This window comes from Salmo salar, chromosome 02 (assembly GCF_965601325.2).
Source record: "Salmo salar chromosome 02, fSalSal1, whole genome shotgun sequence".
Lineage (NCBI taxonomy): Eukaryota > Metazoa > Chordata > Actinopteri > Salmoniformes > Salmonidae > Salmo > Salmo salar.
The window spans coordinates 37114931-37127772 of NC_138292.1; the positions used below are offsets into that span (position 1 = coordinate 37114931).

The 12842-nt window shown below is 43.5% G+C and overlaps 1 protein-coding gene across 1 annotated transcript in view; it reads left to right on the plus strand.

Annotated features, from left to right (window-relative positions):
* Positions 1-11942, plus strand: part of LOC106581868 (high affinity nerve growth factor receptor-like) — a 33939-nt gene extending 21997 nt beyond the window's left edge. The window contains exons 13-17 of the mRNA XM_014164305.3: positions 3253-3383; positions 3499-3671; positions 5141-5390; positions 5636-5794; positions 8146-11942. Coding sequence (XP_014019780.1) covers positions 3253-3383; positions 3499-3671; positions 5141-5390; positions 5636-5794; positions 8146-8331 — 899 coding nt within the window. The 3' untranslated portion in view covers positions 8332-11942. The remainder of the gene's footprint in view (positions 1-3252; positions 3384-3498; positions 3672-5140; positions 5391-5635; positions 5795-8145) is intronic.
* Positions 11943-12842: the final 900 nt, after the last annotated feature.

Consider the following 12842-nt stretch of genomic DNA (forward strand, 5'->3'; position numbering starts at 1 on the left):
CTAGGAGCACGAGGACAGATGCAGAGCCTCGGTCTGACGTCATTAAAAGGTCATTTACCACCTTCACAAGTGCAGTCTCAGTGCTATGATGGGGTCTAAACCAGACTGAAGCGTTTCGTATACATTGTTTGTCTTCAGGAAGGCAGTGAGTTGCTGTGCAACAGCTTTTTCAATTTTTTTTGAGAGGAATGGAAGATTCGATATAGGCCAATAGTTTTTTATAATTTCTGGGTCAACGTTCGGCTTTTTCAAGAGAGGCTTTATTACTGCCACTTTTAGTGAGCTTGGTACACATCCGGTGGATAGAGAGCCGTTTATTATGTTCAACATAGGAGGGCCAAGCACAGGAAGCAGCTCTTTCAGTAGTTTAGTTGGAATAGGGTCCAGTATGCAGCTTGAGGGTTTGGAGGCCATGATTATTTTCATCATTGTGTCAAGAGATATAGTACTAAAACACTTTAGTTTCTCCCTTGATCCTAAGTCCTGGCAGAGTTGTGCAGACTCAGGACAATGGAGCTTTGGAGGAATACCCAGATTTAAAGAGGAGTCCGTAATTTGCTTTCTAATGATCATGATCTTTTCCTCAAAGAAGTTCATAAATGTATTACTGCTGAAGTGAAAGCCATCCTCCATTTGCGAATGCTGCTTTTTAGTTAGCTTTGCGACAGTATCAAAAAGAAATTTCGGATTGTTCTTATTTTCCTCAATTAAATTGGAAAAATAGGATGATCGAGCAGCAGTGAGGGCTCTTCGATACTGCACGGTACTGTCTTTCCAAGCTAGTCGGAAGACTTCCAGTTTGGTGTGGCGCCATTTCCGTTCCAATTTTCTGGAAGCTTGCTTCAGAGCTCGTGTATTTTCTGTATACCAAGAGATGTTTTTTATTTTTAGGGGTGCAACTGCATCTAGGGTATTGCGCAAGGTTAAATTGAGTTCCTCGGTTAGGCGGTTAACTGATTTTTGTCCTCTGACGTCCTTGGGTAGGCAGAGGGAGTCTGGAAGGGCATCAAGGAATCTTTGGGTTGTCTGAGAATTTATAGCACGACTTTTAATGCTCCTTGGTTGGGGTCTGAGCAGATTATTTGTTGCAATTGCAAACGCAATAAAATGGTGGTCCGATAATCCAGGATTATGAGGAAAAACATTAAGATCCACAACATTTATTCCATGGGACAAAACTAGGTCCAGAGTATGACTGTGGCAGTGAGTAGGTCCAGAGACATGTTGGACAAAACCCACTGAGTCGATGATGGCTCCGAAAGCCTTTTGGAGTGGGTCTGTGGACTTTTCCATGTGAATGTTAAAGTCACCAAAAATTAGAATATTATCTGCTATGACTACAAGATCCGATAGGAATTCAGGGAACTCAGTGAGGAACACTGCATATGGCCCAGGAGGCCTGTAAACAGTAGCTATAAAAAGTGAGTGAGTAGGCTGCATAGATTTCATGACTAGAAGCTCAAAAGACGAAAACGTCATTGTTTTTTTTTTTTGTAAATTGAAATTTGCTATCGTAAATGTTAGCAACACCTCCGCCTTTGCCGGATGCACGGGGGGTATGGTCACTAGTGTAACCAGGGGGTGAGGCCTCATTTAACACAGTAAATTCATCAGGCTTAAGCCATGTTTCAGTCAGGCCAATCACATCAAGATTATGATCAGTGATTAGATCATTGACTATAACTGCCTTGGAAGTGAGGGATCTAACATTAAGTAACCCAATTTTGAGATGTGAGGTATCACAATCTCTTTCAATAATGGCAGGAATGGAGGAGGTCTTTATACTAGTGAGATTGCTAAAGCGAACACCGCCATTTTTAATTTTGCCCAACCTAGATCGAGGCACAGACACGGTCTCAATGGGGAAAGCTGAGCTGACTACGCTGACTGTGCTAGTAGCAGACTCCACTAAGCTGGCAGGCTGGCTAACAGCCTGCTGCCTGGCCTGCACCCTATTTCATTGTGGAGCTAGAGGAGTTAGAGCCCTGTCTATGTTCGTAGATAAGATGAGAGCACCCCTCCAGCTAGGATGGAGTCCGTCACTCCTCAACAGGCCAGGCTTGGTCCTGTTTGTGGGTGAGTCCCAGAAAGAGGGCCAATTATCTACAAATTCTATCTTTTGGGAGGGGCAGAACACAGTTTTCAACCAGCGATTGAGTTGTGAGACTCTGCTGTAGAGCTCATCACTCGCCCTAACTGGGAGGGGGCCAGAGACAATTAATCGATGCCGACATATCTTTCTAGCTGATTTACACGCTGAAGCTATGTTGCGCTTGGTGACCTCTGACTGGTTCATCCTAACATCGTTGGTGCCGACGTGGATAACAATATCTCTATACTCTCTACACTCGCCAGTTTTAGCTTTAGCCAGCACCGTCTTTAGATTAGCCTTAACGTCGGTAGCCCTGCCCCCTGGTAAACAGTGTATGATCGCTGGATGATTAGTTTTAAGTCTAATACTGCGGGTAATGGAGTCGCCAATGACTAGGGTTTTCAATTTGTCAGAGCTAATGGTGGGAGCCTTCGGCGTCTCAGACCCCACAACGGGAGGAGTAGAGACCAGAGAAGTCTCGGCCTCCGACTCCGACTCGCTTAATGGGGAGAACCGGTTGAAAGTTTCTGTCGGCTGAATAAGCGACACCGGTTGAGCATTCCTACAGCGTTTCCCTCCAGAAGCCATGAGAAAGTTGTCCGGCTGCGGGGACCGTGCGAGGGGGTTTATACTAACGTTACTATCTGTACTTACTGGTGGCACAGACGCTGTTTCATCCTTTCCTACACTGAAATTACCCTTGCCTAACGATTGCGTCTGAAGCTGGGCTTGCAGCACAGCTATCCTTGCCGTAAGGCGATCGTTCTCCTGCATATTATAAGTACAACGACTGCAATTAGAAGGCATCATGTTAATGTTACTTAGCTTCGGCTGTTTGAAGTCCTGACGAACCATGTCCAGATAAAACCTCCGGGGTAAAAAAAGTTGAATGAAAAAAGTTGAGTGAGGGAAAAAGTAAAAATATACGGTAATGAAAAAGTAAAAACCGTCAGGTAGCAAAGTAAGATCGGCAACAAAAACGCACAGCAGCGTAAACAAGTCTGCAATTTGTGAATGCAACTAGGGAGTGGATACGTGCTAACTTCATTATGATTGCATTTAATATACTGTATCTACCATGTTTTTCCATAGATAAAGTTGTTAATCCTACACTGTTTTATAAGGCCCAATGTTGAAAGCCTTTCTCTGTGTATGTACAGGTGTGCAGCACATCAAAAGACAGGACATCGTTCTGAAGTGGGAACTGGGTGAGGGGGCGTTTGGCAAAGTCTACCTGGCAGAGTGTGCCAACCTCAGTCCGGACAGTGACAAAATGCTGGTGGCCATCAAGGTATGCATGAGACTTCCATCCATGGACACACTTTCAGAGGTGCATTACATGAAGTTTAGACCTCCTAAACATGACAACGTCATATCCTCCCGTGACTGTGTTTCTCTGTGGTCAGACTCTGAAGGATGCCAACGAGTCGACCCGGCAGGACTTCCAGAGAGAGGCTGAGCTGCTCACAGTCCTCCAGCACCAGAACATCGTTCGCTTCTATGGAGTGTGTACAGACGGCGAGCCACTGGCGATGGTGTTTGAATACATGAGGCATGGAGACCTCAACCGCTTCCTCAGGTATGGAAAAGAAACAGAACCACATACTTAAACCCCACATGGATAACCTCCATGCCTACCTTCCCCTGTTAACCTTTATTCATTAGCTTCAGCATGGTAAGTATTTAGAAGCCGAGGGTTTGTTCTGACGTCACTGCGTAGTTGTGTCCACTGCTCTTCAGCAAAGCCACTTAATTGACCTTGATGATGCCACACAAATACAACTGTTTCTGTGCCAAGCCACACTTGTAGACACCATCGTCCTCACTGCTCTACCGTGCTGTGTTCCCAAGACAATAACCCACTTGGGGTGGATCACATGGACCAATAGTGTGTTGCAGTGGTTAAGGACACCTAGTTGTGGGAGTGCCAAATCATTTCTGTGATCTGGGATGACTGAATATGTGATCTTAGATGCAGTTCGGATATCATATCATTGAAGATATCCACGTCGACCGCAGAACTTCTCGTAGCCTGTCTACACTCTGAAGTTCTAAAGGCAAGTCTGCTCCAACATGGATGCAGGAGAGATGTTCACTGAGCACTCAGACAGAGCACCATGTTGATACTGTAGATGACCGCTCATGCTGCACCTAGGACATACTCTGAGACACCATTGAAACAGACATAGACAGTGTATGTCCACCACTGCCAGGTGTCCAGTGGGGCCAGACTGGGAATGGAGACTCGATGCGCACACAGGCACAGCCCACACTATCCATATTCATGGATAGATGGAAATCACATTTCCAAGCAGACAGAATGGATGTGTGTCTCTTGGCCTATGAGGCAGCTGCTTGTCTACCCTACCACCTGCCTGTTAAACTAATAGTGATAGAATAGATAACTTCCTGCATGTGACAAATTTCTATTAGGATTGATGGACACATCGAGGAGCTTATTGGGAGTGAGCTACAAGTCAGAGTGGGTGGGGTGGATGTGATATTGAGAGAAACTGTGGAACGTTTGAAGAATAAGGCTAGAATAAGGCTAATGAAATTATTTTTAATGAATGCAAGGCGTATAACAAGCCTTATGTTTCCTATTAACCATCTTGTTAAGTTGTTTTGTTATGGCTTGGTCTCTAGCTGACGGCCTCTATTACACTTAAAGGATCTCATATATGTCCAACATGTTCCATCTGCAGATTGCATGCAGTAATCATCCATCTGGTTACTGTATGTTGATATTGCATCACTAGGTTGGTGCAAAAGTTCATGTGTCGAAGGACCAATCAGAAGCCTAAATTCATCTGGGAGAACTGGGCCCATATCACAAAGTGTCTTAGAGTAGGAGTGCTGATCCAGGATCATGTCTCCCTGCCCATATATTCATTATGATCTAAAGGCTATATGATCCTATATAAACACTACTCTGAGACTCTGTGAATAAGGGTCCTTATTGACGTCAGCCAAAGTATGTCTCATGCCGTTCACCCAAAAGCCTGTAAAACTCTAAAGGTCGTGACCTCTCCTCCTCCTGTCCACCAGGGCGCACGGTCCAGACGCCCATATCCTGGAGGAGGTGAAGATGCCCCCGCTGGGCCAGCTCACTCTTCCCCAGATGCTGCACATCGCCGCCCAGATCGCCTCAGGCATGGTCTACCTGGCCTCCCTTCACTTCGTGCACCGGGACCTGGCCACTCGCAACTGCCTGGTGGGAGATATGGGAGAGAGTCTGATGGTCAAGATAGGAGACTTTGGCATGTCCCGGGACATCTACAGCACAGACTACTACAGGGTAAAGGTGGAAGTAGTGAAATACTTTTTTAGGGGGGGATTTGTCATCTAACATTTCATTGTCATGTAACATTTCACAAAATAGTATATCCAAATCTATGTACAAAAAATACATATTGATATTTTCAATGTATAGGCTTATCCCATATGAAGTAGCATGGTACATCTGATGATCATAATCATTGTCATATTAATTATAATTCTATAAATGTACAATTGAATGACCATTGACCTCACTCCTATCAGGTGGGTGGGCGTACGATGCTTCCTATTCGATGGATGCCCCCGGAAAGCATCATGTACAGGAAGTTCACCACGGAGAGTGATATCTGGAGCTTTGGAGTGGTCCTCTGGGAGATCTTCACCTATGGGAAACAGCCCTGGTACCAGCTCTCCAACAGCGAGGTAAGGAACTGGGCATTGGGTAGGAAGCAACATGGGGTGGCAGGTTCCCTAGTGCTTAGAGCATTGGGCCAGGTAGCCTAGCAGTTAGAGCATTGGGCCAGTAACCGAAAGGTTGTTGGATTAAATCCCTGAGCTGACAAGATACAAATCTGTGGTTCTGCCCCTGGGCAAGGCAGTTGACCCACAGTTCCCTGGGTGCTGTGGATGTCAATTATGGCAGCCCCTCGCACCTCTCTGATTCAGGGGGGTTGGGTTAAATGCAGAAGATGCATTCAGTTGTACAACTGACTAGGTATCCCCCTTTTCCTGAAAGAGTGCTGGTTTGAATCCCTGAGCTGACAAGGTGAAGAATCTGTTGATGTGCCATTGAGCAACGCTCATTTCTCCAGGTGCTGTTCATAATGGCAGACTCTGGCTGTGACCCTACTCTCTGATGTCTCAGGGAGAGTGGGATATGCAAAAACACATTTCCAATTCACATGTGAAATAGGACAAATATAAGCACCTACCTTTTTGTTTTTGTGAAAGTGGCATCTTTGTATTGGTGATCAAAACCTGCTAAATTCATAGTAATAATTAAGTAGATATAACTCTGATATCTAGTTGTGTTGAGTAATGGAACAGTGTCCAGGCAAAGTGTAAATACTGTACCACAGCATCATTCAGCCAGTGGATAGAGGGTGAAGTGTTTGATCATAGAGGGAGACTAGAGCACTAGGATTTCCCGTCTGCTATACAGCCAATCAATGACTTCATAGTAATCATGGTGGGCCCAGTCCAACCCTTTTAGGTTGCACCCCAAGAAGTGGACTCTATCCTGACCGCAACTGCACCATTATGGACTAGAACCCTCTTCCTTTCAAGTGGAGGGTAGATCACTTTTCCCTTCCACTCAATTCTAATCTCATTGGCTCTCATCTTTGCCCAGGGCCAATGACGTTTAACCTTGTTAACCTAATCCTTCCCGGCCAATGATGGACGTGTGTAATTATCATGTCGTCTAATTAGGGAAGGCAGGGATAAATCATCCCAAACACTCCATCTACTGTAGGTCTGCGATATGGAGACGGGCGGCCATCTTGGAAAGTCACTATACATTTTTGTTCACATCAGGTTCTGAGAACCTTATGTTTCTTAGAGCTTGGTGAGAGTGTGGTTGTCCTATGGTTATTATGCATACAACCTTCCCACAACTTTCTGGGAATGGTGCAGGATAGTTGCTTTGAAACATTCTCAGCACATATAAGAAACTTGACAAAAAACGTTATTTTCTTGGTGTTTCATTACTTTAACAGAACGTTTCCTAAAAGATAGACTAAAATGACAAAAAATAATAGCTTTGTATAAGTAAAAAAACATGGCATGCAAGCTCCATCCTGGTAGTGCAGTGGACTAATTCCATGGCTGAAGAACAGAAGATCATAGGTTTGAATCTCACTGATGCTGTGCCACAATAAAAAATAAATATGTTTACATGATTAATGCCTAAGCAAATTAATTTTCATGTGTCCTATCTGTGCATGGAGTTCAAACAATGATTCTACGCTAGCAATGTCATTGAAACTCGGAACGTTATTTAATTACCTTCAAATAACTTCCAGGGAACTATAGTATAATGTTCTCAGAAACTAAAAATATACGTTCCCAGAACAGGCAAAATTATCACTTCAAATCTCAGAACGTTTAAAAAACATTCCGCTTTACTGGTCAGGAAATGAATGGCTTCGTTCCCAGAACCAATGGGAAACCAAAAACGCACATTCCCACAACTTCCAAGGAACCAAATGTGCTAGTTGGGTATTATAGTATGATGAGGTTCCGTGCGGACAGGTCTCTTCAGTTCATTGGATTAGGTCAGGGATATTGAACTCTTTAAAAGGGTTAAGTCGCTGGCTCTTTATGTGATGTGGGGCCAAGGACAGTCCTTGAATGGGAATCGACATAGTGGAATTCAGTCCTTGACAGTAATAAATGCATCGAGCCATGCCAAGTGTAAGAATTTGTGAATTTGACCGTTTCTGATGAATACTGTTCCATTGTTTTGCAAAATCACCAGTTTATTAGAGGCAACATCTTTGGTTCTCACAGAATGTTCTCCAGAATTGTACAGAAGTTGTCGACTCATCTTGACAACTCCACTTATTGTTCTTACCCAAGTGTCTTCACCTTAAGCTCTCTAGGGTAGCTTGAGCTTGTCTGGTCAAGTTAATGAAAAGTGACGATCATGAAAACATTCAAACCCTGAGGTAATGGCCCCAGATAAAGAGGCATAGCAATAACCTAGAGTTACTGGAGCTAGCAGACCTTCTAATTCTAACCCCCTCCTTCTGCCTCTATTTGCACCCCCACAGGCTATCGAGTGCATTACACAGGGCCGGGAGCTGGAGAGACCACACACTTGCCCCAAGGAAGTACACGGCCTGATGCAGGGCTGCTGGCAGAGGGAGCCCCAGCAGAGACTGGTCATCAAGGACATCCACAGCCGCCTTCTGGCCCTGGTTAAGAGCCCCCCTATCTATCTGGACATCCTGGGGTAGAGGCTAGGGGTTCTGGGGCTGAGGCTGGGGCAGTAGGGTCAGGAATGACGGGTATTAGGAAGGGGTGGAAGTCAGGTAAAGGACTGTGCTATGGCAATCCTGAACCTAAGCATTGCTGTCATTTACCTCTATGGGTCTTAACCACATCGACACCCCCTCTGATTGGATATTTGGTCAGGTTGGACTTTGCTAGGATCTGTTCTGATAGGGACCATTGGGTTGGGAAGGGAGTAAGGTGAAGTTGCTCCTAGACGCTGATATTGGTTTTTTTTGGCCACTAATGAGGGGAAGCTGGAGGGGAAGGGAAGCTGATCCCAGATCTGTACCTCAGAGAAACTTTACCCTGGAGCGATGGGAAGACTATGGGGATGGGGGTTACTTCCTACTTCCTGGTCCATGCTGCTTCAGCTCGCCTCGTCTCATGATGACCCAGCCCCAACTCTGTGTGCCGCTGGCTGGGAGCGGGAGGAAGAAGATGAGCCAGCGAAGACCTGTCAAGTGTTTACTGTGAGTGTTTTATTGTGTAACTGAACGGGTGTCGTCCTGATGAACGGTTTTGCATGAGTGGAGAAATCCAGACTATCCAGTGCCTTTAGGAATGTATTCAGCCGCCTTGACTTTTTCCACATTTGTTACGTTACAGCCTTACTCTAAAATGTATTAAATTGTTTTTTTCCCCTCAATCTACACACAATACCCTATAATGACAAAGCAAAAATAGGTTTTCGGGAACTTTTTGCAAATTTACTACAAATCAAAAACGGAAATATTACGTTTACATAAGTATTCAGACTCTTTACTCAGTACTTTGTTGAAGAACCTTTGGCAGCGATTACAGCAATGAGTCTTCTTGCGTGTGATGCTACAAGCATGGCACACCTGTATTTGGGGAGTTTCTCCCATTCTTCTCTGCAGATCCTCTCAAGATCTGTCAGGTTGGATGGGGAGCATTGCTGCACAGCTATTTTCAGGTCTCTCCAGAGATGTTCGATTGGGTTCAAGTCCGGGCTCTCAAGGACATTCAGAGACTTGTCCCAAAGCCACTCCTGCATTGTCTTGGCTGTGTGCTTAGGGTCGTTGTCCTGTTGGAAGGTGAACCTTCGCCTCAGTCTGACGTCCTGAGCACTCTGGAGCAGGTTTTCATTAAGGATCCCATTGTCCTTTGCTCCATTCATCTTTGCCTCAATCCTGACAAGTCTCCCAGTCCCTGCCACTGAAAAACATCCCCACAGCATGATGCTGCCACCACCATGCTTCACCGTAGGGATGGTGCCAGGTTTCCTCCAGATGTGACGCTTGGAATTCAAGCCAAAGAGTTCAATCTTGGTAACATCAGAATCTTGTTTCTCATTGTCAGAGTCCTTTTGGTGCCTCTTGGCAAACTCCAAGCGGGCAGTCCTGCATTCTACTGAGGAGTGGCTTTCATCTGGCCACTCTACCATAAAGGCCTGATTGGTGGAGTGCTACAGAGATGGTTGTCCTTCTGGAAGTTTCTCCCATCTCCACAGAGGAACACTTGAGCTCTGTCAGAGTGACCATCGGGTTATTGGTCACCTCCCCGATGAAGGCCCTTCTCCCCTGACTGCTCAGTTTGGCTGGACGGCCAGTTCTAGGAAGAGCCTTGGTGGTTCTAAACTTCTTCCATTTAAGAATGATGGAGACCACTGTGTTCTTGGACCTTCAATGCTGTAGAAATGTTTTGGTACCCTTCCCCAGATCTGTGCCTCGACAAAATCCTGTCTCGGAGTTCTAAGGACAATTCCTTCGACCTCATGGCTTAGTTTTTGGTCAGACTTGCATTGTCAACTGTGACATGCATTGTCAACCTTATATAGACAGGTGTGTGCCTTTCCAAATTGTAGAATCCAATTAACTTGTAGAAACATCTCAAGAATGTTCCATGGAAACAGGATGCACCTGAGCTCAATTTCGAGTCTCATAGCAAAGGGTCTGAATACTTATGTAAAAAAGGTATTTCTGTTTTAAATTTTTAATACATTTGCTAAAAACAAAATATATATATATTTTCGCTTTGTCATTATGGGGTATTGTGTGTAGATTGTTGAGGATTTTTATTTATTTAATCAATTTTCGAACAAGGCTGTAATGTAACAAAATGTGGAAAAAGTCAAGGGATCTGAATACTTTCCGGGATTTACTGTTGCCTGAGAATATGGAAACGTTTAATTACTTTGGTGAAGTAATGATTTTCAAGCCCGAGCATACTTTTTGTAGGTGAAATTTCTTCTACAATTTTGATAAGAGCTTTACCATTATGACCATTATGTATTGTAACAGTAAGACGCCATCTTTCCATTTTCAAGCTGTGTGATATAGTCTGCAGGAGTGAAAGTGATTTCAAGAGAGGCCTATTGTGCCAAGTCAATTGCACTAATCAGAAAGCTTTCTATTCTTAGGCAGTTATGTCAGATCCATCATTTTTCATATGCATAGCCCAGACCATAGTAAAGAAACTGCATACAAAGTCTGTATTCTTCATGGTTATCACTTGCATTGTATTGGGATATCAATTATCAATTAGCATTTTGGAATATGAACTAAAAGTAAATGGTCATTAAGAGATGCTCCTTATCAATATAATCTTATTTGGTAACCCAATTCGTTTATAACCCAAAACCCAACCATCATCTGGATTGAAAATGTCTGAATACAGTAGTGTGTGTGTGTGTGTGCGCGCGCGCGCTGACAAGTTTGACCGGACGTCGTCTACTGTTGATATTGTTCACTACAGTTGGTTATAGCAAAAGGAATACAGTACAATGTTTTGCATTTCTCCGCCTACTAATTCATATCCCAATGTATAATATTATATTTACAAACATTATAGTAGAGTTGTATAGTTATTCTTTTGACTTATTCATTATTTATCTAATGTATTACTCTGTTTAAAATGTCTTACTGTGTATGCAATCCTTTTCTGTCAGAGGTCAAAACAATGACGACTAATTGTAAATATAGGAATATTTTTGAAAAAACAGCAGGGGAACTTGTATTAAAGGCCAGGAAGGTGTTGTTCCTGACATACTATTGTTAAATACTTTGCATTTAAATACTGTAGAATGATTTCTCTGTCCAAGGCCAGTGAGTATAGTCCAAAGAAAAAAAATGTGTTTGCAGTGCAAGACTATAGCGCATAGGTTCAGGTACAGTTACATAGCTTTCATAGGAAATAGCCATGTTAACATGCCTTATAGTGACCCCAAAGCATTTAACATCAGCCTTTAACATCAAAGCAAGCTGCTGAAATCCAGTAAGGGACAAGATGGTTGAGAGAGATACAGCCAAATGGTGTCACATGTAACAGATGGATAACAATGATCGAGACTTCAGGAGGAGAGTGACAGATGGAATTGAAATAGAGACCGTGATACAACCTATAGACCACAACAAGGTCTACTCTCCCTTTTAACCTTTCACCTTGAAAATAAAAGCAGCCGTTTTACAAGACTAGTAACGCAATTGGGACACCTTTGAATGTAAATATGTAAATCTACTTTATTGATGTTAAAAAAATTGTCATGTTCAAATGTTGTTACCCCAGCACTTTGTATATCGTCTGCCCATGAATAAAACAACCATTTGGTTTCAGAGGTCAGTTTCCAATTGTATACCATCTTACAGTACATATTTTTACAATATTTCTGAGGATGAGCAAATATAGACTAATTGTACCTAAACGTTTTAGCCTGCAAAAGCATCTTTCATTGTGTGGAGGTCCGTAATCAATTACCTGAATTACACACAGCAGTATTTTCTCTCTGGAACTCTCACCACACACATCAGTTACTGGAAGAATAAAGTTTTATATTACCTTACATCACCCCACAAACAAACAAACACACTTTGGATATATTACAGCAGCCTCTCTTCACCTCACACTTTTTTTTTCTCCCTCCCTTTTCTCCATATCCATTCCCTTAGGAGTGCTAATGGGTTGTGAGTAATGTTATATCGCTGGCTCTCTCCCTCTCTTTAGTGTATTGGAAATGAAAACACTTGTTAGGCTCATGCTGGACCACTGTTTCCTATCACGTCTTACAGGCAAAGACGGGACTATACCTTCAACCCGCTATAGAGATATACTTTCCACTGCCCATCTCCTTCCAGGGCTAGAGCCAAGCGAGTCTGCCTCGACTATCTCAACTCCCTCATTATCACTCCTCCCTTTTAAGACCCTAAGAGAGGAGTGATAGAGAGCCTCTATTCCCCATCTGAAGTGTACAGACCAAGATCTCAGCATCTTCCCCATTGACTGATAGAAAATAAGAACCTCAAATTGCCTCAAAACAAGATAAGCAATATTTTATTGTATGTTACCACAATTTGGTAGAATCTGGCAAAATAACTATATTTTCCACTCTCTTAGATGAGGTGGGCTAAGCTTGGCAACAAGAGATTCGCTCTTGGTTGTTCCACTGGATATTATAAGGTGAATGCACCAATTTGTAAGTCGCTCTGGATAAGAGCGTCTGCTAAATGACTTAAATGTC